This window comes from Rhinolophus ferrumequinum, chromosome 5 (assembly GCF_004115265.2).
Source record: "Rhinolophus ferrumequinum isolate MPI-CBG mRhiFer1 chromosome 5, mRhiFer1_v1.p, whole genome shotgun sequence".
Taxonomy (NCBI): Eukaryota; Metazoa; Chordata; class Mammalia; order Chiroptera; family Rhinolophidae; genus Rhinolophus; species Rhinolophus ferrumequinum.
This window is the reverse complement of record NC_046288.1, coordinates 87,668,008-87,691,190: the sequence shown is the minus strand read 5'-3', so window position 1 is coordinate 87,691,190 and position 23,183 is coordinate 87,668,008. Positions and strand designations below refer to the sequence as shown.

Genomic DNA, 23,183 nt, shown 5'->3' with positions numbered 1-23,183 from the left:
CTCAGGTGGGCGGTGAACCTACTCTCCTAGCTGCCTCCCTGCCTGCGGGGCCTGACTCCAAGTGCGGGAGTGCTACTCAGGTCTGCCTTCTGGATCTTCACCCAGGATGCAGGCAGGACACTTCCACCCACCCAAAGTGCCCACACTGGTCCAGAGACAGAATTTGGGAACCTGTCTTTTCACTGGCTTCAGAAGGGCCGCCTTGGGCCTCCATGGGCCCTAAACCGTGACCGCTGGCATCCCCTCACCCTGCTCTCCTCCGCCCTGGGGGCGCTGGCCCTCAAGGCCTCTCCAATTCCAGTCTTCTTTGGAAGGCTTCCTGGAAGAGGGGGCTCCTGAGAGGAGACAGGCTATTCCAGGCATGATTGCTGATGTAGCAATCTGGGCAAAGGTCCAGGGGTGCTGCATGGGGGGGGGAGCTGTAATTTGGGCGGAGTTGGGGTGGAGAGGGACAGGACGCAGGCATCCAGGGCTTCACAGGTCAGGGGTTTGTGTTGTGGACAATGGGTAGCCACAGCAGAATCAGGGTTGTGTTTTAAAATGATTTTATATTCAAGTGAAGTGACAGTGAGGGGAAGCCAGGGGGAGTCTGGCCCAGTAGTTCAGGCCAGAGAGGACGGGGTGGGGGTTCAGAGGGGCTGCTGGGTGGGGGTGGGGAGGCGTGGGAGCCAGCGTGTGCAGGGTGCTGAGCCAGGCAAGGGCAGGGGGTGCAGTGTGGAGAAAGACTCGCCGGAGAGCTGGATCCTACTGGGCCAAGCCAAGTCCTGGCCGGGCATCTTGGGTAAATCACCTGCCTTCTCTGTGCCTGCATTTCTTCATTTGCACCAGATGACAGCGAGACACTTGCCTACTTGTGAGGATTAACGGAGGCGCTATGTGTGTTGTTTTTTACTATTATTAATGTCCTTGTGTTGTTATCACTCACTATCAGGTGAGAGGCTGGAAGCCTGTAGGTGGGCGGTGGGAACATACCTGCCCTCAGTCAAGGGCACCAGGTAAGTCTGTGCCCCACATCACCTGAGACCTGCCCCCTCTTCCCCCCTCCCCCGCCCGCAGGCGCTTGGTATCTGAGCCAGGTCTTGGATCTCCCCTGTGCTCCCAAAGGCTCCACGGAGCGGGACCCCGAGGCCCAGAAGCGCCCTGAGGCCATCCAATTTGCTCCTTCTGGCCAACCGGATGGGGCTGGCCAGAGGTCAGCTCCGGGGGTACCGGGGGAGGGGGTGCCCTCAAGTTGAGGCCTCTGTTGCCGGCGCGGACACCTGGCGGTGCAAGGAGCCTGATGGGGGCGGAGCCGGGGCGGACCCAGGAGGGGGCGGACCCGGGCCGGGGGCGGGGCCGCGCCCCGGGGAGCCGCCCCGCCCGCGGGCTGCCCGCACCGCGAGGGTTAAGGCCCCAGGCCCGGCGGGCGGGGCGGACGCGCGCGCTGATTGGCGGAAAGTTCGGGCGCGGGGCGGGGAGCAAGGCGGGGCGGACGGTCCGCGGCGCGCCGATTGGCGGGAAGTTGTGCCGGGGCGGGGCGCGTGGCGGGCTCGGCGCTCGCTCCGGGAGAGTTGACAAAGCCCCGCAGGGAAGGACGCCTCGCGGCGCGCCGCCCCGGGCCCCTCGCCCCGCCGCCCCGGGACATCGGCGCCGGCCCCCGGCACCTGGACGCGACCCCGCTGCCTGCCCCGCCCCGAACCCCGGCCCCGGCCCCGGCCCGAGCCGCTCGCGCCCAGGTAGCGCCTCGCCGTCCCGAGGCCGGGCCCGGGGGCGCGGGGCGGCGGGGTGCGGCGCCCGGGGCGGCGATGACCGCGCAGCACGCCCCGCGGGCCCGGCCCTGAGCCCCGCCGCCCGCGAACCCCGCCGAGGTGAGCCTCTCCGCGCGTGCCTGCGGCCCCAGGAGCCGACTGGGAGGGCCGGGGTCCGGGGCGCAGGCCGGGAGGGTCGGGATCCCAAATCTCTGGTGCCGCCGCCGCTCCCGCCCGCTCCGGGGTCTGCGCGCCCCGCCCCCGCCCGGCACCCCACGTGCCCCCCCCCCCAGTGCAAATTTGTCCGCTAATGGCGCAGGCGATTATCTGCGGGGCCGCCGGTGTTGTGTGTCCCGCGGGCAGGCCCGAGTTACAAGCGCCAGGAATCCAGACGGTGCTTGGAGAGGGGCGGCGGGGAGGCGGTAATTAGTGTAAACCCTTTGTCTGCTTTGATACCCACGTCTCCCGCCGCCGCTTCCTTCGCCCCGAGCGCGGGCCCGCACCCCGACCCCCGCGGCCCGGAGCTCTAGGCCGGAGTGTGGCGACCCCCGCCTCGCGAGCCAGTGACTGGCCGCCCTCATACTCCCAGGTCCCGACAGGCCGAGATGACGCCGAGCCCAGCGTTGCTACTGCTGTTGCCGCCGCTGCTGCTGGGGGCCCTCCCGTCGGCAGCCAGCGCCCGAGGTGAGTCCTGGCGCCCAGCCCGGCGCCCTGGCCGCCGCGAGCGCCGCCCCTTTCCCTCAGGCCCTCAACCCTGCCCCAGTGCCCGCCTGGCGTGTGCCTGCGCCCCGCCCCTGCGGGCCCTGTGCTCATGGCCCCTCACTGCTCACCGGCCAGGCACCTCAGGTAACACACGGGGTCCCCCAGCTCACCTACGGGTCCCCGTCACCCACGGGGTGCCCTCAGCAAACCCCCAGTTTACCCACAGGATCCCCCAGCTCACCCACAGGGCCCCCATTACCCACAGGATCCCCCAGCTCACTTACAGGGTTCCCCCTCAACCTCAGGGCACCCCCAGCTCACTGGTGGGGCCCCATGCTTGCTGGACACAAACAGCCACCTGAGTAACTGCAGATAAAGGCAGCTGGTCATTCTGGATTCTTGGGGGGGGTAGGCTGTTTGGCCACAGTGGACCCAATTAGGCCCCTAGGAGCCTGCAGAGACCCCCATAGTGGCCAGGGTGGAAAGTAGAGACCATGGGGACATTCTTGGTATCGGGGACTCATGACCCAGCCCTGTCCCCCTGTCCCCTGGGCCTGCCCACCCCGAGGAAGGTACAGAGTGGGAACTGTGTGGGGGTGGGACCTGTTTCAGGGCAGACCCCAGGACCACCTAGTTCAGGCTGCATACTGTAGCTCTCAGCCTGCACCACACCAGGTGTCCAAGTGGCTAGGCCCGGGATGCCTCCTGAGGGGCCCCTGCCCCCAGCCCCAGCCAGGGGTGCATCCTCGGCAGATGGGTGACGGGTGCCCATGGACTCCTGCCCGCCATGCTCTGTGCTGGCTTCCCCTCAGCTAGGCGGGACTGGTGGCCGGGCCGGCCCTTTGGGTGTGTTGACCACTCAGGATCGTCCTTGCCCTGTCCACCAGTCCTCTGAGGCTTCGCACCCCTCCCCCACCGCTTGGCGGGCACACCGCGAGCCCAACCCGGCCTTATATGGCCACGTTCGGGTGTTGGGTGGCGGGCGGCAGCCCAGGTGGGACTCATGCCATGGTACCCCCCCTCCGCCTGCCCTGCTGGGCACTGGCCGGCTGGCTTGAGGGTGGGGGCTGCCCAGCATGGCTGAGCTGGGCAGCGCCCTGGGCACTGCGGGCACTCAGGTCATGCCCAGCAAGGTCCCCCTGTGACCAGCGGCTCAGACTCTGATTCTTCTTTTATCTGCTTGGACGCCCCCATCCCCGCACCTGCCTGTCCCTGGCTACTTGGCCAGCCGTGAAGCTCCGGAGGCTGCTGTCCTGGCCTGGTCATTGGTTGGAGCCTGAGGTGGAGTGGGGAGTGGCAGCGGGTAGCAGGGCCTGAGTTGGCTGAGGGGCCCCAGAGGAGCCATGCCCTGCTCTGTGCCCCTCGGCCACGGCCTTGGGGCTGTGCCGGGTATACAGCCCCCACCCGGCTTGGCTGTACGCAGTGAGGGCCTGGCTGCAGTGGGAGCCGGAGCCGCCATCCAAGGGCAGGGCCTCTGTGGTTTGGGGTGGGGGTGGGGGCACTCTTCCTGCATTGTGCTGGCTTCTCCCCAGGCCTGGACGTGAGGGGTGAAGTTGTTGTGGGCCCATCCCACTTCCCGGGGCAAGCAGGCCCAGTGTGGACCTTCTTCAGGCCAGCAGACCAGTGCAGAGGGAGTTGGGATTTTTTCTGAAAGTCGTTTCCCGTGGTGTCACAGTTTCTGGAATTGGTGCATCTCTCGACTTGGATCATATTTTTAAAGTTCCCCTTTTCCCAGTTTCACAATCTTGGTGGGTTTGTCTTAAACTGTTTTTTTTTTCAAATTTGACAAAAGATGGGATGGCTTTCTCCATTTCCGTTTTATTTCTCACAGTGGGAGCTTGAGAGGTTCTGAACGAAATACTTTTCACAAGTAACTTTGAAAGGAGTTGTTTCAGGGGTTTTCTGAGAAGTGCCACGTTTGAACTTTTCCAAGGATGGCGCAGTGCAACGGTCTCTGAGCAGCCAGCCCTGAGGTCACTGCCCTGTCCTCTGGACACAGCCAACATGCCCTGGGTGAACTGAACGCCGATCCCAGGAGGCCAGGTCCTTGCAGCTGGCCCGCACACGGGGTGCCCCAGCCTTGTGGGGAAGGTGGTCTCGGGGCCGACCTGCTGTCAGGGCTGTGTGGGGAAGGGTCTGCCCATGTGGGGAAGGGTCTGCCCGTGTGTGTGAATCAGCGGGAAGATGTGTGGCCACCAGGATGGCTGTGGTGGTGTGCGTGGGCACTGCCTGACCTCGGCCACTGGCCAGGCTGCCAGGGGCCTCCTCCCTTCCCCCCAGACTCCATGGGCAGCAGTGGGGCTGAGGTGTATGGGAGCCAGGCCTGGGCGCTGTGCGGTGGTGGTGTGGGCCAGCCCCTTCATTTGCCTCTCTGGCCAAGGGAGAATAAATCACTGCCCCCTTTTGGGGGAGGAGGGAACTGTGAACAAAGTGGCCTTTGGCTGGGCCTGGAAATGCCGGCAGGCTCCCTCTCCATTGTGCGGGAATCAATGGGCCTCTGGGCTCCGCCTGCCTCAGCCCCACCAGGCAAATGCTGCTTTCCCCTGGCAGTGGCCCCAGCCTCTGGTTCCCCGGGCCAGATCCCAGGCACCACTGACTGGCTGCCGTGGGCTGGAGCGCTTGCTGCCGGCTGCCCACCCTCCCTGCAGCGGTCCACGTTGGCCTCCTTTCATCCCCTCTGTGCCTCGTCTGGTGACTGCAGCCTGGTATGTCCCGGTGATGGTCTCGCTGGGCAGGTCTAAATGTGGAGGGGTAGGGGTATCCAGGCTGCTGTCCCCAGACCCCACGTGCTGTCCCCCCCCTGCCCAGCATCCACGCTTCCTAGTGCTGGTCCCTGGGTGCTCCTGGTCAAGACCTGGGGTGCCCAGCCCAGCTGCTCTCTGGGCTCTGTTCTGGGCTACAGGACGAGGCTGCAGCCCAGGGCCCACAGTCCAGCACAGCTGGTCAGGGTAGGGCAGGGGCATGCACAGTGGTGTGGGCGTCACGGGGCCAGGCCAGGGCCAGCCTAGAAGGAGAGGTGGGTGCTGGTCAGGTGAGGACAGGGAAAGCCTCCCGGTGGGCATCTGTGTGGGCAGGGACAGCTAACCTTGGCCAGGGTGGATATCCAGGGGACACGAGTGAAGATTTAGCTTGACTGGGGGCCGTGAGTGGGGGCAGGCCAGGGCTAGGCCAAGAGGTTGATTGGCAGGGGAGTGCTGGGGGAGTTTCAGGGGTGCCTTGGGTGGCTGGGGGCAGGGCCTGGAGGCTGGACGCCTGGGCCTGGACACCCGTTACTCATACAGACCGCCCTCCCTGGGTGAACCAGCATGGGGTGAGAGCTTCCAGGAGCTGTCCCCAAAGCCGCAGGCAGTTTTGGGGGTGGGGGGATGCTTCAGCCTCAGGGCTGCTGAGACCCTGGGCTTCCCATCTTGGCAGGAAACAATTGCCTTTTTTCCTGCCTGCCGAGTTTATTTCTGAGAGATTTACACAAGCTGTTGAGTGGCTGAGGAGTGAATAATGGGGCCTGCAGTCTCAGGGAGCTGAGCCCGCTCTGGCCCTCAGACCCCCCATGCGGGCAGGTGGGCGGGCAGTGACCCCGCTGGCTCCCACAGTGCTGAGCCCAGCAGAGTGGGGGCCACGGGCCACTGACCTCGGGGCTACCCTGTGTGTCTCTGCAGCCACCTGCCCGTCCCAGGAGGAGACAGTGGGGTGCAGTCTGGAACGCTGCATACATGTTGCCCTCGAGGGCTGTGTGGCCTGTCCTCGAGTGACCTGCTCTGGGTCAGGGGCCGTGTTGTGGGTGGGTGGGTTTGAGGGGCTCTCTGGCCTGGGGGCTCTCGGCATGCTCAGGCCACGGGGTGGCTTGGGCTGTTAAGTGCACGAGCTCTCACAGCGGAGGGAACACTGGTTCTGCCTAAATGCTCGATGTCTGGCCCAGGGGCTCCAAGCTCAGGAAACGTTCCTGTCACACTTATAAAGTGACAAGGGGACCTGGCCCATGGGGGGTGGGGCCCCTTGAGTGGTCTGGGTCCAGCTCTGGCATTCAAGGGAGGCCCCAGAAGACAAGGGACTTCTGGGTTCCTTGACAGCTGGGGTGGGGCAGGGCCTCCTTGGGGAGGTTGTGATGGGGACCCGAGTTCTTAGGTAAGTGGCATTTGTGAATTGCAGAATGGGTGGCAGGTGTGGGCAGGGTGGGGGGAAGGGTCAGCTGGGAGCCTGGTGGACCTGGTGAGAGCTGGACACGGGGCGGGGCTGCCAGCTGTCCCGCTGAGCTCTCTGGGTGGGTGCTGTGGCAGTGGGTCTGGGTTTTACCCTGGTTATTGCCAGCTGTTGGCAGTTTACATGGGGTTCCCCCATGACAGTGGCACCGTTGGGGACACTGTTCCCTCTGGGATGGCAAGGAGGAGGATCCCTGTGGCCGAGGGTCTGCTGAAGGTCTACCTGAGGCCTTGCAGGGAGGGGAGCGACCTGAGGCCCCAGCTTTTCCACTCACCTTCTGCTCTGCTGGTCAGTGGGGAGTGAGGTGGGGGGCTGGACTCTCTAGCCAGCTGGCTTGCTTGGTGGGTCAGGCTGTCCCTTTGCCGCACCCAGAATGGCCTGGTTTCTGGGGCAACCACCTGTCGTGCGGGTCTTACCAGTTCCACCACAGATCCTGTGGGTCCAGCCCCCGGGGGCCGCCCTGGGCTGGCCGGTGACTAGGAGTGTGTGTGTGCTGTGTGAGTACCTGTGTCTGGTCCCCGCCCTCCAGCCCTGCCGTGACTATCACCTGTGCCTCCTCCTAGGGGCAGCCTTCCCCTGCCCCCAGGCCTTGACTTCCTGGCAAGGGTGCTGGTCCTGGGGCCACCATGTCTGGGCCTTCCCAACTCAGCCCTGCACCGATGTCCTCCAGTTGTGGGGAAAGGACACGGGTTCCCCCACCCCCACCCCCAGGGAGTGCTCACCTGCCCCAGATGGTGCAGGCTGTCCAGGCAAGCCAGACCGCCCTCGGACCAGGTCTCACCACTATCCCCAGGCCATTAGCTCCTCCAGGAGGGGTGGGGCCCAGCAGGTCAGTGGCTCCTGGACAGCACCCACAACCAGTTCCAGCATGTGTAGCCTGACGCCTACCCACCCCTGGCCAGAGAATCCTTCCAGGCTGGAAATTTCTGGGGCTTCGCAGGGCTCACTGGAGACTGGGCCATCCCTAATGAGCTGGCCAGGCGGTTCCTGCACACCCTTGCTGCCACCTGTGTGTGCAGCTGCCGGGGTGGGCATGGCCATCTGGGGGCTAGTGTGGGATGAGGCCTGACTGGGCCCTGGTCTCAGGGCCTGGAGGGGGGTGGTGCCTGGTCCAGCCCCTCTTGTAGGGAGTTTGGGGTCAGCAGGTCAGACCCACATGGCTCCTTGGGCAGTGGGGAGAGGCAGAGGCTGATGCTCCATGGCCAGGCCCCTGACAGACTGTGAACAGAGCAGGGGCTTAGGTGCTGCTCAGATGGAGTGGCCTGGGCAGCCCACCCCAAAGGGGTGTGGGAGCCCTGGGAGGTGGGGGAGGGAGCCGGTTACCAGGTGGGCAGCCATTGCAGAGGCTGTGAGTCAGTGAGGTGGGCGCTGCTGAGCTTGTGGCAGCCCCTTCGGCCTGTGGAGACTGCATGCGGTGGGCTGCAGCTGGGGTCCTGTCCCTCGTGTCACTCCTCCCTCCATCCCAGCATTCTGGGCCCACTGGCGTGGGACGGGCATCCACTGGGTTTACAGAAGGATCTTGTTTTACTAAACCTGGGGAAACTGCTCCCAGCCAGGTGGGGTACGGGGTGGGCCTGGGGATCTCAGGAGCTCAGAGGTGGGTTGTGGTCCAGAGTGGGGGGGTCCTGCATCTACTGTTTGTGTGTGTGTGTGTATGTGTGTGTGTGACCTGGGGGTCTGTCTGGGGGGCAGAGCATGGACTAGGGACCGTGTCTGGGGGACAGTATGGGTCTGGGGTAGCGTCTCGGGCAGAGTATATTTCGGGGACAGCCTTTGTGTCTGGGGGACAGCATCTGGGGGATAGTCTGTGCATCTAGGGACAGCCTCTGTGTCTGGGGGCAGACTGTGCATCTGAGGGACAGTGGAGGACTGTGTGTGGGTCTAGGAGACAGTGTCTGGGGACAGTATGGGTTTGGAGGCAGTGTGACAATCTGTGTGTGACACCTGAGATTTGGGTGGCAGCTGGGAAGCCTGGCGGTGTTGGCTGGGTGTGAGGCCTCCAAGCTGCTGGCACCCCAGTTCCTGGCCTTGTTTTCACCGCTGGTGGGAGGGGAGGGAGGAGAGAGGGAGGAAAGAGGGCTCGCGACTCCTTCCCTGTCCCCCAGCTCCACGTTCAGCCCCCATCGAGGGGTGAGACTGTGACCCGTCCTCCACGTGGCCATCTGCATCCTGCTGGGCCTGGAACTTCCCAGGGCTGAGGCTTAGGGTGTGTGCAGGGGTAGGGGCTTCTTGGAGGGGGTGCTCACGCGGGGGGGAGCTAAGTTTGGGTGGAGGGCCCGTGGAGGAGCCATGGCACTGCTGGGAGCTTCAGCCTTTCCTCCTAGGCGCCCCCCCCCCAGGTGCTTGAGGGCCTCAGCCCTTGCCTCAGTTTCCCCATGGCTGCGTGGTGGGACACCTGTCCAGGGGCACAGTGGGAACTCGTGTTTCCCAGACTGAATAGAGAGCTGTGGCAGTCACGCTGGCAGGCAGAACTCCTGGGAATCTGTGTGTGTGTGTGTGGGCGGGGGCGGGGGGAGCGTCCGGGCTTCCCGCTGGTGAGCCTACTGGGGTCTGCAGAGGTGTGGGGGTCCCAGGGGCCGGCCTGGCCTCAGGTCCAGCATGGGGTGGGCGGGCTGGCTGCAGGGGAGGGGAGCGGGCTGTTTGCTTTAGGATAAGGCTGGCTCCAGCCTGCCTGTTCCCCAGTGCTGCTCACAGGGCGGCCCTGGGGCCACACTTCCGGCCGTCTGGCAGTCACTTGGCTCGGTCCCTCCCTCCTCTCTGCAGTGACAAAGGCATCCCGACCTCTGCACGACTAGCTTGTGGCTCCTGCCAGCCAGTAGGTGCCCCCACTCCTCAAGCTCTCTTGCCTCGGGGTCAGCGGGGGGCTGGCGATGACCCCAGCACGGCAGGCCTGTCCTTTGTCTGCCGCTGAGCAGGCTCCTTCGGGGCGTGGGGGTGTTGGGCCAGCCCCCAGTTGTGTCCCCAGGATGGTGTTGGGAGCAGCAGACGCCCCGGGGACTGTGCTTCAGGCCGGCACTGCCCTCCCTGTGCTTCCTGAGCAGCTGCGTGTGTCTGTGTGTGTACACGTGTGTGTCTGTGTCCAGGTGTCAGCCCAGGAGGCCCAGGGCAATGGGCAAGCTGGCAGGGGGTGGTGCCCTCATTGTCCTGCATCCCGCAGGCCCCAGTGAATGGTGGAGTTTCATGCAGTGACAGGTGGCAGACAGGGTCTGCCTGAGAATGAGGATGGGACCCTGGTCGGGCTGGGGGGTCTCGGGACCCTGCAGCCTCTTTCACTGCAAGCTGGGTGGGGGTGGGGGCTGCAGACAATTGAGTAATTAGGGAGAGATTGGTCTCAGACCCTTCCCACCTCTGCTCTTCTTGGGGTGGGGGTGCTGGTGAGGAGGGGGCTTGCTGGGGACAGCCTGGTGCCCCAGTGCACTGTCCAGAAGCCCCATGATAGGTGGGAGGTACCTGAGTGGGGGCAGGCTGTGGGTCCCCAAAAGGCAGGGGAGTGGGCTTACATCTTGACATGGTGGGCTCGGTGGAGTGGGGTGTGCCAGGCGGGCGTAGGTGAGCGAGCAGTGGGGCTGGGAGGGGCCCGTCCCCCCAACCCCCAGCCCCTGCCCTTGTTGTTCGTGGTCCTAGAGGGAAGATGCCCAGTGTCACTCTGTCCCTCACACCCCAGCCCCCCATCAGGGCTGGGATCGGAGACGGGGCTCTGGACCCCTCCTGACCTGGGAGCCCTGAGACGCCTGAACCCTGGGCTGTCAGCTGCCTCCATCCAGATGGGCCCTGGTGCCCCCCCCACCACCCAGTGCCCCCAGACAGAAGTGGTGACAGAAGACAGTACTCTGTGATGGTCCCTGGGAGGTGGGAGATGACGGGTGAGAAGCTGCTGCTTGAATGTCTGACGGACCCACAGAAGCACTTGGGGCCTAGTTGCAAAGGCCCAACGTAACCAGCTGGTAATTGCATGTGGAAGAAACACTAGCTGCTTATTAAAAACACATGCTGCCCTCAGGCCCTGTGCCATGGCATCCGGGAGCAGCCGCCACGTCCTGGCACCTCCGCGAGGCTAGGGCACGAGACGCTGGCCCTTCTGGCCTGGAGTGGCCACAGCGTGAGGTGGATGCCCCTTGCCAGCAGCTGGTGGGCGGGGTCATGGGAGCCTCAGGGGGCACAGTGAGGGGGGCGGTGACTGTGCCTGAGAGCCCAGCACCCTCGGGGCTCAGAGCCGCAGCCACAGGTGGGGCCTAGGGCTGGTCAGGAGATGGCTCCAGTCCTTTGTAACACCTTCAGTGTCCTTCTCAGCGCACTGTCCTCCAGGCCTGGTCACCTTGCTGTCCTCACACTGGACTCCAGAGGCACCAAGGCTGGACCCGGGCTGGCAAGGTGGGAGTGGGTTTCTTCCCACTGGTGACAGGCACCATGGCCTCAGCCTAGGGTGTGGGCTTCTTCCGTGGGAGGCAGTGGGTGGGGACTGCCAGCTGGACGGAAAGCCTGCACCTGGGCCAGCATACCCAGCCACTTGCCTCTGACCGCAGGGCCTTGGGATCATGCCCTTCCCTCCCCGTTAGGCCACCTGTTGGGTGTGGCTGGCAGCACAGGCAGGTGTGGCCCAGGCACACAGACAGGCACAGACGGGACACCAGGCACAGGGATACCTGTGTTTGCCCATGGACGTGGGCCTGTGTGGGGCCAGTGAGGGGCACAGGTACTCTGCTCCCTGAGCCATGGCACATGATGGGCCCTGGCTGCCGTCCAGGAGGAGGGCCCCACGTTTCAAGCCTCCACCGCTTGTGCCGGGGTATTGGGGTGGGTCCTGGGTGGGGACCATGGAGACGGCCCCTGCCCTGGGCTTCGGTCGGCACCTGTGCTGCCTCGGCTGCTGACCCCCTGCCAGACCCTCCTCCTGACTGAGCCCTCTGACCTGTCTGCAGGCCCCCCGAGGATGGCAGACAAGGTGGCCCCGCGGCAGGTGGCTCGGCTGGGCCGCACCGTGCGGCTGCAGTGCCCCGTGGAGGGGGACCCACCGCCGCTGACCATGTGGACCAAGGACGGCCGCACAATCCATGGCGGCTGGAGCCGCTTCCGCGTGTTGCCCCATGGGCTGCGGGTGAAGGATGTGGAGCGGGAGGACGCGGGTGCCTACGTGTGCAAGGCCACCAACGGCTTCGGCAGTCTCAGTGTCAACTACACCCTCATCGTGATGGGTCAGTGATCGCCCGGCCAGCGCCTGTGCCCGGAGTCAGCCTGACCCCAGGGGTGAACCTTCACTGTGTGACCCCCGCCCTGTCTGAGCTCGGCCCACTGTCCCCAGGATGTCCGTCCATCTCCTCTGAGTCCAGGACAGGCGCCTGACCTGTCACCACCCCCAGCCTGGGTGCCTTCTCAGGGACCCTTCCTCCTGAAGGGTGTGCTGACCTGGAGCCAGGGCTAGCTGGGGGGCAGCAGGAGTGGGTATTGGGGCCCAGGGTCGTGGTCCCACTGAAGGGCAGCTGGGGGGCAGCAGGAGTGGGTATTGGGGCCCAGGGTCGTGGTCCCACTGAAGGGCAGCTGGGGGGCAGCAGGAGTGGGTATTGGGGCCCAGGGTCGTGGTCCCACTGAAGGGCAGCTGGGGGGCAGCAGGAGTGGGTATTGGGACCCAGGGTGGTGGTCCCACTGAAGGGCGGTTGGGGAGCAGCAAGAGTGGGTATTGGGGCCCAGGTCGTGGTCCCACTGAAGGGCAGCTGGGGGGCAGCAGGAGCGGGTACTGGGGCCCGGGGTTGTGGTCCCACTGAAGAGTGGGCTGGGCGGGCTGACGGGCCCTGGCATCGGCAGTGACTTTGAGGCTCTGGTTTCGGAGTTCAGAGGGGTCGCCCCAAAGCCAAGACCTTGTGTTCTCTTCTGCCTCTGGGGCCCAGGCTTGGGGACGGGCGGTGTCCCCTGTGACACACCCTCCACTCACTGGTACCAGGTGCTGACACCCGGCTTCCGCCACAGGCTCAAGGTGTAGGTCCCTGGGGACGGGGTCCCCTGGGGGTGGGTTCCTGTCAGGAGGAGCCTGACCCTTACTTCCCCCTCACTGGGTCCCGGGTGGGGGCCTGCAACAGCCTGGCCTGGGTGCTGGACTTGGCGGAGGTGCGGCTGTCCTGGGAGGGGCATTGCTCAGCGTGCCCCACCCCCGTGGGGCCTTCTCTGGTGTGTGGAATGGGAACACTGCGGGTGCCCCCCCACGTCCTTCCAAAGGGGAGGGTGACGGGCGGTATGTGAGCCATGTCAGCTCACCCAGCCCTCGGCCCCTTGATGTGGGCTAGGGTTACTGCAGCTGCTGGCTGGGCCTGCCCCTCCTCCCCTGGACCCTGCAGACCCCCCGGAGCCGGGCTGGGGGGCCAGCTCTTGGGTCCCACCCGCGCCTGTCGGGGTCACCTGCACCCAGGGAGTGGGCTGGGCGGGCGCTCTGCCCAGCTGTCTCTGGGACTGTGAGATGGTGGGTGTGTGCGCATGGCCTCTGCCTGTGTTTCTAGAGCTTTCCCAGCTGGGTTCTGGGAACTAGCCAGGGTGGGGTGGGGGGCTGCTGGGGCCCCTCTCATTGCCCTCCCCTCTGCAGAGGACGCCAGCCCAGCCAGGGAGAGCCTGGGGCATGAGGGCTCCTCCGGGGGCCAGGAGGACCCAGCGAGCAAGCAGTGGGGTGAGCATGGGACACGTGTCACTGCCATCCTCGGGCACGGGGCGGGGGGCTGGCCCTGGGGCCCCGCTGACCACTATGCTGCCCACCCTGCAGCGCGGCCCCGCTTCACGCAGCCCTCCAAAATGAGGCGCCGGGTGATCGCACGGCCTGTGGGCAGCTCTGTGCGTCTCAAGTGTGTGGCCAGTGGGCACCCGCGGCCCGACATCATGTGGATGAAGGATGACCAGGCCTTGACGCGCCCAGAGGCCAGCGAGCACAGGAAGAAGAAGTGGACGCTGAGCCTGAAGAACCTGCGCCCAGAGGACAGCGGCAAGTACACGTGCCGCGTGTCCAACCGTGCCGGCGCCATCAACGCCACCTACAAGGTGGACGTGATCCGTGAGTGCCGGGCCGGGGCTGGGGGCTGGCGGGTGCCCCGAGGGCTGTGCCCACACGTTGTGTCCCCGCAGAGCGGACGCGCTCCAAGCCTGTGCTCACGGGCACACACCCCGTGAACACCACAGTGGATTTCGGGGGCTCGACATCCTTCCAGTGCAAAGTGCGCAGTGATGTGAAGCCGGTGATCCAGTGGCTGAAGCGCGTGGAGTATGGCGCCGAGGGCCGCTACAACTCCACCATCGACGTGGGCGGTCAGAAGTTCGTGGTGCTGCCCACGGGCGACGTATGGTCTCGGCCCGACGGCTCCTACCTCAACAAGCTGCTCATCACCCGTGCCCGCCAGGACGACGCGGGCATGTACATCTGCCTGGGTGCCAACACCATGGGCTACAGTTTCCGCAGTGCCTTCCTCACCGTGCTGCCAGGTGTGTGGGCCCCCCGCCCCCGTCCCACCTGGGCGCAGGCAACATTCCCCTTCACTCCCTCTTCCTCCTGTCCTGCAGATCCAAAGCCGCCAGGGCCGCCCGTGGCCCCCTCATCGTCCAGCACAAGCCTGCCGTGGCCCGTGGTCATCGGCATCCCAGCGGGCGCCGTCTTCATTCTGGGCACTGTGCTGCTCTGGCTCTGTCAGGCCAAGAAGAAGCCATGTGCCCCCGCGCCTGCCCCCGCTGTGCCTGCACACCGCCCGCCCGCACGAGACCGCGCTGGGGACAAGGAGCTGCCCGTGCCCCCCGGCCTCGGGACCCCCACTGGCCTGGGGCTGTGTGAGGAGCTTGGGGTGCCAGCGGCCCCCCAGCACCTGCTGGGCCCCGGCTCTGCTGCTGGCCCCAAGCTGTACCCCAAACTCTACACAGACGTGCACACGCACACACACACGCACGTGGAGGGCAAGGTCCACCAGCACCAGCACATCCACTACCAGTGCTAGGTGCTGCCCAGGGGCGGGGGCCCCGGGGGGGGGGACGCCCGTGCGAGGTGTGCACACACCACCACCCCACACTCACACTCGCCGCCTTTGGGAAGGCCTGCGTCTGTAACTCGGCAGCGCCCGTGCACCCATGGGCAGGTGGAGCCCTTGGCCTGTGAGGGGGGTTTCACAGGGGCCGCTGTCACCACCCCGGCCTGGCAGGAGATCTGAGAGGCGCCCTGGATAAGCAAAGCAAAGCCCCCACCCCTGCCCAGCCCTTGGCAGGTGGGTGGCTATTTTTGCCACCGCCTGTCCTGGGTGTCCAGGAGTCCACCCGTCCCCTGGGCCAGGGGTCGGGCATAGCAGTCCCAGGCCCTGTCCTGAGAGGCTGGAGCCCTGCTGGGGGTGCCTCCCGTGGCACACAGCCTCCCACTGCCAGAGGGAAGGGGGCCTTGATATTTATATTTAAGAAATTAAAATAATAATATTAATAATGATGAAAGGAGGGCTGGGCCACAGAGACCTGGCCTCTCCTGGGGCCGGGCACCTGTCACCCCACTGCCCAAGGTAGCCCCAGACCTCTGTGATTTTATATAGAGTTTGAGCTGAAGCTTCGTATATTTAATTTATTTTGTTAAACAAGAAAATGTGCATCCTTTTCCTCTACACTCGTTTTTCTGCCTGGGTCTTTACAGGTGTGCACATGCATGTGGCCCATGTCTACAGGTGTGTGTGTGGATGTGTGTGTACATGCACATGTACCTGCTTCTTGGGCTTTAGAACCAGGAGAAAAGAAGGTTCTCAGAGTCCCATTGCTGGCCCTGAAGGTCTGGGGCGGGGACCCAGGCGTCCCCAGGGCCCCTCGTCAGTGCTCTGGAACAGAAGCGCTGCCCCACACACCTGCATGCACCTCCGTGGCTCGCCGGAGGCCTGCACACCTGGTCCAGTGGATGCCCCTTTCTGTAGTGATGCAGTTCCCTCGGTGCAGGGCCCGTGCCGTCCCCCCGCCTTCCGGGGGGCTGGCTGGGGCTGCAGTGTCATCATCCAGGCGCCTGCCGCCTGCAAGGGTGTAGCCCTGAGTTGTACAGCAGTGGTCTCATTCTCCAGGTGGGTAAACTGAGGCTCAACTTGATGGGCCAGCACTCGAGGGTGGGGCTGTCTCTGCCCAGGGGTGCTGGAGCCTCTTCAAAGGCACTAAGGTAATGTGTGTGATTTTAGCAAAGCCACTGGCGCGAGGCACGTTGTGTCCCCAAAGCCGTTTAATGTCTGGCAGGAAAGGCCAGGTCTTGCTGGTGTCCAGGGCTTCACAAAATAAGGACAGGCTCTGCCAGCGGGGGACCCACCGTCCTTCCCAGGCCCCCCAAGTTCCGCGCCAAGTCCCCCAGCCCCACCTCGTGCTGTGCTGGAGCCTCCCTACCCCCAGCCCAGGGCAGCTCTGGGGCTTCTCCCTCTCTAGGCCCCCAGGACTGCCTCCTTCACTAAGACCCCCCACACAGTCAGTGCAGGACAGGGTCCCCTCTGAACACCCCCCAGCTCTCCCCAGGACCCCACCCCACCCCTGTCCCTAGGGAGGCAGGGACTAGCCCTGAGGGAGGCCCCACAGGAATGGTCCTGGCTCCATGGGCAGTGACCAAGCTTGGGGCAGGACGCCATGGGAGACCTGAGCCCTGGCTGCTGTGGGCAGCCCTGCTGCAGTGACTGGGGGTAGGCAGTGGTGGCTGCAGGCGGCCCGCAGCTGGTGACCCAAACAGATGTTCCCCAGACAGAGCAGGCTTTGGGTTGACGCCTGGTTGGGTTTCAGTCTGAGGTGGGGGAGGGGCAGAGAGCGATGACCTTGGGCAGTGGTGAGACCTCAGGTGGCAGGTCACAGGGTGAGCTGTCCCTCCCTAGGGAGTAGTGAGGGGCAGACACCCTGCAAGGGGCAGCCCCCAGAACCTCCTAAGGAGACAGACCCTGAACATGGGCCTGTGCACCATCTTGGCCTGAGGTCCAGTGCTGTCACCTGGGGCTCCCATGGGGACTGCCATCACATCAGCCCCAGGAAACTTTGGGGGCTAGTGACCAGCCTGCCCTCCTTGGCCATTCTCACAGGCAAGACAGGACAGCAGGGCCGGGGTCCTGGGTCTCGCTAACACCAGTGGCACTGGGCTCCCCCTCCCCGGGGCCACTTCAGGGGTCCTGATGGGGTGCTGGGCTGGTTATGGGAGCAGACAGACGCTGCCCATCTTCAGGAGGCTGCCCTGCCGCCTCGCAGCCCGAGCCCCACTCCCGCAGGCCACAGCCTGGAGCTCAGAGCCCGCTCCTCACGTCGTCAGCTTCCTCCTGTCAGCAAACACCGGGGCCCTTCTCAGAGCTGCCTGGAGGTGGCCAGCTCCTTGCTCCCCTGCAGCTTCCATTCTCTTCTCCCCCAGCCCCCCAGCCCCCAGCCGTGACACCCCCCACACACATCTCTGCTGTTCCTGGGCTGCCTCCCACTCCACAGGGGCCACGGCCCCTGGTGACTTCAGTGCCCACATGGACCTCTGATGACGTCATTCCTCACCCCCCACCCCTTGTCTGCAAGGCCTGGTTGGCACCCCACACTCCCAGGATGGAATTTCACTTCCCTACACCCCCATATACTAGGGGTAGCTGAGGGGATAGTGATGGGGACATGTATCCTTGCTGCTGGGGGGTTGTAAGGGAGGGGCCAGACAGAGAGTCCACCCTGAACAGACGTTTGCTGACTGGCTTGCCGACTGACTGGCCGGCGCCTCTGCCCGCCCCCACCCAACCCTACAACTCTGTCTCCCCAGGTGCCAAGCCCCTCCAGGACTCCCAGGCCAAACACAGAGGGATGTGCGTTGGCTAGGTTCTGGGGTGGTGGGGGGGCCCGAAGGGAGCTGGGGTGTTCACCGAGGGGCCAGGGTGGAGTCACACCGTGGCTGGCCCACACCGCCCTCAGTCCTCCGCTTCCCCGGGGGCCCCGACCCCCACATCCATGGTCTTCCCTCCACATATAGGCACCCCGAAGTGCCCTTGGCCACAGCCACAAAGGCTAGTGAGCAGCCACCAACGCCACGGTGCCACCAACTGGCCCCCTTCATTATTTCCCCAGCTCTGGCATGGGGGTGGGTCTGGGCCCTGCCCTGGGGCTCCAGCCTGGAGGTAGGGGGGCATCCAGCTGTGTCCTCAGAGAGGCTCCCAGGCCAGGCGAGGATGGGCCATTCTGGGGGACTCCCGTTGTCCTCAGTGGGGATCTGGGGTGCTGGGAGCCTGTGGCCCCAGCTGCCGTGCCCGCCCAGCGACATTCCCTCTGATCCCGTCCTGGGCACAACAGGCCGGTCCCCTTGAAGCCCAGTGAACTTGAAAGGGCGGCCAGGCTCTGACACCCTTGGGCGTGACTCTCCCTGCTGCTGCCCAGCCCTTCTGGCTTCAAAGGGGTGTCGGCGAGCTCGGGCTGAGCCGTCCTGCAGCTGTCCTGGGGTGGGGGGTGGGGACCTGAGGCTGGGGCCCAAGAGGCTAAGGATGGGGGCACGTGGGACAGCCCTGCCCCAACATGCCTTATGTAGGGAGGACCCCGCAGCAGATCAGAGCCTTAGGCTATGGCCAGGACGGGGACAGGGGCCAGGCCAGGGGACCTGAGGCAGGAATGTAGGATGCGGGACAGAGGAAGGGGACAGGCACATGGGGCATGTGGTGGGGACAGACTTGGCCTGGGGCTGGGGCGTAGGGTCAGGGCCTGCAGGTGCCAGCCAGGCTGCCCCCACCTCCTGGCTGCTGTGTGGGGCTGAATGTCCAGTGCCCCTGAGGCCCTTGCCCAGGCCCAGGGCACAGGGATATTGAAGCCTGTAGGGTGGGGGCTGCTGCAAGGACGGGTACAGAGACAGGGAGGGGCTGGTGTGCGGGCAGCTGGGCCCCTGGGCTGGGATGGGACATGGGGGAGCAGCTCCTGTCCCCTGCCTGGCACTGACATCTGGTGTCTGGTGTGAGAAGCTTCTGGTGGCCCAGGAGGTCAGGGCCCTCAGCGGTGCCCTGCCACATCCAAGGGGCAGGGGCCGCCCAACCTCTCACCACACAGAGGGGCGGGCCTGGTGGCTGGGGGCTCCTCTGTGCGGGCTGACCTCACCCTGTGCCTGGCCTGGGTGGGCTCAGGGCTCTTGCAGGACAGACGGTGTGTATGTGGGGGGCGTGTGGGCACCAGGTCAGGGGTGGGGGAAGTTGGGGGCCAGGGGCGCTCCTGGGGACCTGAAGCCTCAGACACATTGGGGACCCAGGCCCTGTGTTCCCTAGGTCCTGGGGTTCAGGGTTTATTTTGAGGGCTCAGGACACTGTCTCTGCGGAGAACTATTTACCTGAGGGGTGTTGCTCCTGCCCAAGGGGGCTAAGGTGCAGGGGTGTTCCTTGATGTCAGCCTATGCTGGCTGAGCTCAGGAACCTTCGGGGACTTGCAGCAGAGCTGACCTGGATGACAGCCCTGGTGGGCAGGCGGGCCCCAGGAAGGCTGACTGAGTGGGCTCAGTCTCTGGGAGCAGAGGGAGGGACCGCGGTTTCCTCGGCCGCAGGCCCCCTGTAGGGCCCGGCCAGTGTGCAGCAGGCAGGGTCAGGGTCATTGGGTCCCGATGTTGGGCTCCCAGTCTTGGCTGGACCCTGTGCTGTGCCCTCCTGGCCAGCCCCCCACCCCAGCACAGTCCCTCAGGTGTCCTGCCCCCAAGCCTGCCCAGGCCACTCCCCAGCCTAGGACTGACCCCATTGGCAGCTCTGCCCTCCAGCACTGACCGCCCACCCTGTGAGTGCCTGTGCTGCCCTCCTGATTCAACCCCCATCCTATTAGCCCTACCCAGGGTGTCCCCACCCCACCCTGCTGAGCCTTGGTCAGTCCGGCCTTGGGTCCCAGCCCCTACAGGCCAGCACACCCAGCCCCCAGCCCCCAGCCCCAGCCACTGCACACCCTATGTGCACACTCAGACCTGCACACCCTATGACCCTGGGTGGGAGCTTATACAGGTCCCAGATCTCGGGGAGCTGCAGGAGGACCTGCTCCCACGGGGGGCTTCTCCTGCAGACACCAGCTGGGGGTGGCCCCAGGAGCCCTGAACAGCTGATCCCCATGGCTTGTTCTGGCCTCACAAACTCAGTACTCTGTTGCCCAGCGTCAGCCAGGGGTCCTGTCCGATGGGCTCAGGAGCCGACCCGCAAACGTGCCTCTGCTGCACAGCAGCCTGGCCCAAACCCTGTGGCCCCTGGTGCCCTGACCAGCTGCCCAGACCGCTGGCATCACTGGTTTTGGGTGGAAGCAGCTGGCACAGGACTTGCACTAGCCCCCCGCTCGGCGCTTCTATCCACCACGTGGCCTTACCTCTCGGGTCCCCACGGGCACCTTGGGCAGCCCCGGGAATGGGGAGGGGGCTCCGCCAGCCCAATTCAGCATGAGCTTGGGGCAGGGGGAGGCCCTGGGTCAGGGACCCCTCAGCACGCACCTGCTTCTCGGGGTGCAGGCTGGTTTCTTTTGGGGATTTTGGCTTTCTCTAGGGTGACCAGGCAGCATGGGATGGTCAGGCACAGTGGCCAGTGCAGTGGCCTGGGGCTTCCTGGGGCCCAGCACACACACTGCCCTCACTCCCCGTGCTCAGTTTGCCAGGGGGTCTCCCTGTCGCCTGGCACAGGCCTCTCTCCTGGGCAGAGTCCACCCCCAAGGCTGTACACTGTGCTGGCTTGCAGGGTGGGTCGGAGACCCAGGGGAGGTGACCTCAGATTGGGGCCAGATGTCCACTCCCCATGGTGGCTGAGCTGAGACACACACTCTATCCCAGGGCAGAGTGTGGGGACCGACACTAGCTCTGCAGCAGCCCCAAATGAAGGTAACAGGGGCTCAGTTTCGCTCCGCCAGGGTCTACACCCCCCATCCCCGCTCTCCCAGCAGCCAATGGGCATCTGGCTCTGGGCCGGCAGGTGGTGACAGCTGCCAACAGCTGCTGGAAGGGCGGGCGCTTTACCCTGTGCCACGAGTGGGGGTGGGGTGGGTCTGGCTGGGTCCTTGAGGAGCTGGGCCAGTGAGTTGTAGGAGGTACGTGCGAGTCCCTGGGAGGCCCAGTGCTCCTGCCTTTGGCCCCAAAACACCCTCCCCTAGGCCCTGGAAGGATTCTCACAGAGGACAGCAGGGAGAGTAGGGAAGAGGTAGAGCTGTTCTGGCCCTGGGCTCAGCCTGAGGACGCCAGGACGCTCCATGTGCCCTGGGGGGATCCCCACGGGGAGAGGCCAGGAGAATGGAGGAGGCTGGCAGTGGGCAGGGAAGCCACTCCAAGAGGACCCCAAGTGGCCCACTCTCTGGCAGGGACCTGCGGGCGGCCATGGGCTCCCATGACCTCCGCGATGCCCTGGAGACCTGGTTGGGTGGGTTTACACCGCCAAGAGCACGGGGCCACCTAGCTTTAGGTAGGGGCAGCCAGCTCAGGGAGGCCACAGAACCCCTGCTCCTGCTGGCAGCCCTTCTCTCCAAGCCTCCTCTGTGAGACAGCATCACTGCCAGCCCCCAGAAGGGCCATCTTGTGATCCAGCACCTGGCAGGCACAAAGTGTGGCTGTCCACACCAGCAGTGACCCTCTGACGTGTGGGCAGGAAGGTGGGCGTCCTGGGGTCACAGCACAGCCCTCCTGGCCATGGGCTGCAGGGAGCAGGACTCCCGCCTTCCCCTCATCGGGCTCTCTGTAGCCGGCAGCATGTCCCACCCGTGGAAAAGGCACCCAGCGGGGTGGCTGGTGGGAGCCCGTGGTGACCCATGGGCGGGAGGTGAGCCCTGGCCTGGCCTCAGAGAGCACGGAGTGGTCCAGGGAGCTGGCAAGGACCTCAGCCTGGACCTAGGCCCAGGGGGAGGGCGGCACCAGGTTCCACGGAAGCAAACTCCTCGCTTCACAGCTTTTTCCTTTATTTTTCACTTTTTTCCAAAGGCCGTTCCCCCACCGTTCGTTCCTGGAGCCCCTCCAAGACAATCGCGCCCGGCTCGCTTGGCGGCCACAAAGCTCCTTTGACGGTGGCGGCCGGAGCTAAACCAACAGAGGGGGTGGGGAGGCGGGAGAGACTCTGGGCGTCTTCTGTGGGGTGGGGGGGTCCACTGGGCTTGTGCTGGGACCCCCACCCAAGGCTCTGCTAGGCTGAGCTGGCACCTGTTTCTGGCCATGAGGACGGTGCCCCCATTTGTGTGCCCAGGGCCAGCAATCCTGGCTCCTTAGGGACTGTGGACGTCACCAGTCCCTGCTCTGAGCTGCCCGCTGGCCTGGCTGCTCTGGGGAGGCCTGGGAGCACGTCCCTGTCTCCATCAGAGTGTCTGAGTGTGGTACTGGACTGCTTGAGGGGGGTCTGCAGCCACAGGACGCTGGGTCCACCTGGGAAATGGGAGGGTGTTCGCCTTGGGTTGTCCCCTTCCAAATGCCCCCATCCTGCCTGCTTGGGAACTAAGAGGCCTTGGCCCCCTTCTGAACTCAAAACTGACACCAGATGCCCAGTGATGAGGAGACCTGGCCATGGGCAGACAGCAGGGGGTCTCTGCTTCTGGTCCGGCAGGGTGGACAGACAGTGGCGGGTGTCACAGGACACGGGGTGGGGAACCTGGGCTGGTGACAGGAAGTGTCTTACATAGGGAACGTGTTAGGCAGGCCCAGCAGAGCTGGCTGTGGGGGCCTCTGGGGAGGGTGGCAGAGCAACTCGGCCTGGGACAGGCTCCCGGGCTCCCGGGCCGGTGGCTGGGGCCCGTTGCTGTCACTCACAGAGCCCTCTCAGGCTGGCCAGAGGAGCTGTGCTTGGCTGCAAACACAAACATAGCCCACGGGGCCCCGGCGGGGGCAGCGGCCCAGAACGGGGCACAATCCACCCTTTGTTCCCAAGGCCGCCCGGAGCCTGTGGGCCAAGAGGAAATGAGGGGAGCGCCAGCCAGCAGCCCTCGCCCGCCCGGCAGACCTCACCGCCAGGGCCCGGTGGACGCCAGGGCCGGGCCCAGGAGAGGACCTGGAGCAGCCGGCTCCAGGGAGGGGCAGACTGCCCACCAGAGTCCCAGCCCAGCGTCCTTTGGGGCCTGGGAGCCCATGCCTAACGCCAGGCCCTGGCCCACGGCCCCGTCTGCGCCCACCGTTTGGGAGACTGGGGAAGGCGCGGCCTGAGCAGGCTGGGCACAGTGCCTGTGCAGACCCTGCTCCAGGCCGAGGAGGGCCCTGTCGGGGGCACTGCCCACCCGCTGCCTCTCTCGCCCGTTGTCCCCAGACGAGTACCTGCGTCTTTCCTGCTGGGGGTGGGGTGCGGGTCAGCGTGGGGCAAGGGTCTGGCTGGAGGGGGGCTGGCCCATGTCCCACTCTGCTCCTCACCACTCACCAGAGCCCCCGAGACATGACCGCAGGGCCTTGCCCTCGTCCTTTCATAGCCTAGCGTATCCCTCACCCGCACAGGGGGGACCCTGGGCCTGAAGGGCCAATTGTCTGGCAGACCCACCTCGGGGTGCCGTCTCCTCTGCCACATCCTGTCCAGGGGCCACCCAGGCCCCTGATGTGGTGTGTGCCTGTGAGGAGATGTGTCACGTGTGTCCATGTATGTGTTGGGTGCGTGTGGTGTGTGGGGCTTGAGACCTCTCTGTCCCCCTCTCACACCTTCCTTCCCT

The 23,183-nt window shown here is 65.3% G+C and overlaps 1 protein-coding gene across 1 annotated transcript; it reads left to right on the top strand.

Moving 5' to 3' along the window:
- Nucleotides 1–1,760: 1,760 nt before the first annotated feature.
- FGFRL1 (fibroblast growth factor receptor like 1) lies at nucleotides 1,761–15,226 on the top strand. The gene is made up of 7 exons (XM_033106537.1): nucleotides 1,761–1,847; nucleotides 2,317–2,411; nucleotides 11,546–11,818; nucleotides 13,195–13,275; nucleotides 13,369–13,653; nucleotides 13,725–14,078; nucleotides 14,157–15,226. Exons 2-7 carry the CDS (start codon nucleotides 2,333–2,335, stop codon nucleotides 14,579–14,581), a joined length of 1,497 nt encoding a protein of 498 aa, XP_032962428.1. The 5' UTR covers nucleotides 1,761–1,847; nucleotides 2,317–2,332; the 3' UTR covers nucleotides 14,582–15,226.
- The last annotated feature ends 7,957 nt before the right edge of the window (nucleotides 15,227–23,183 follow it).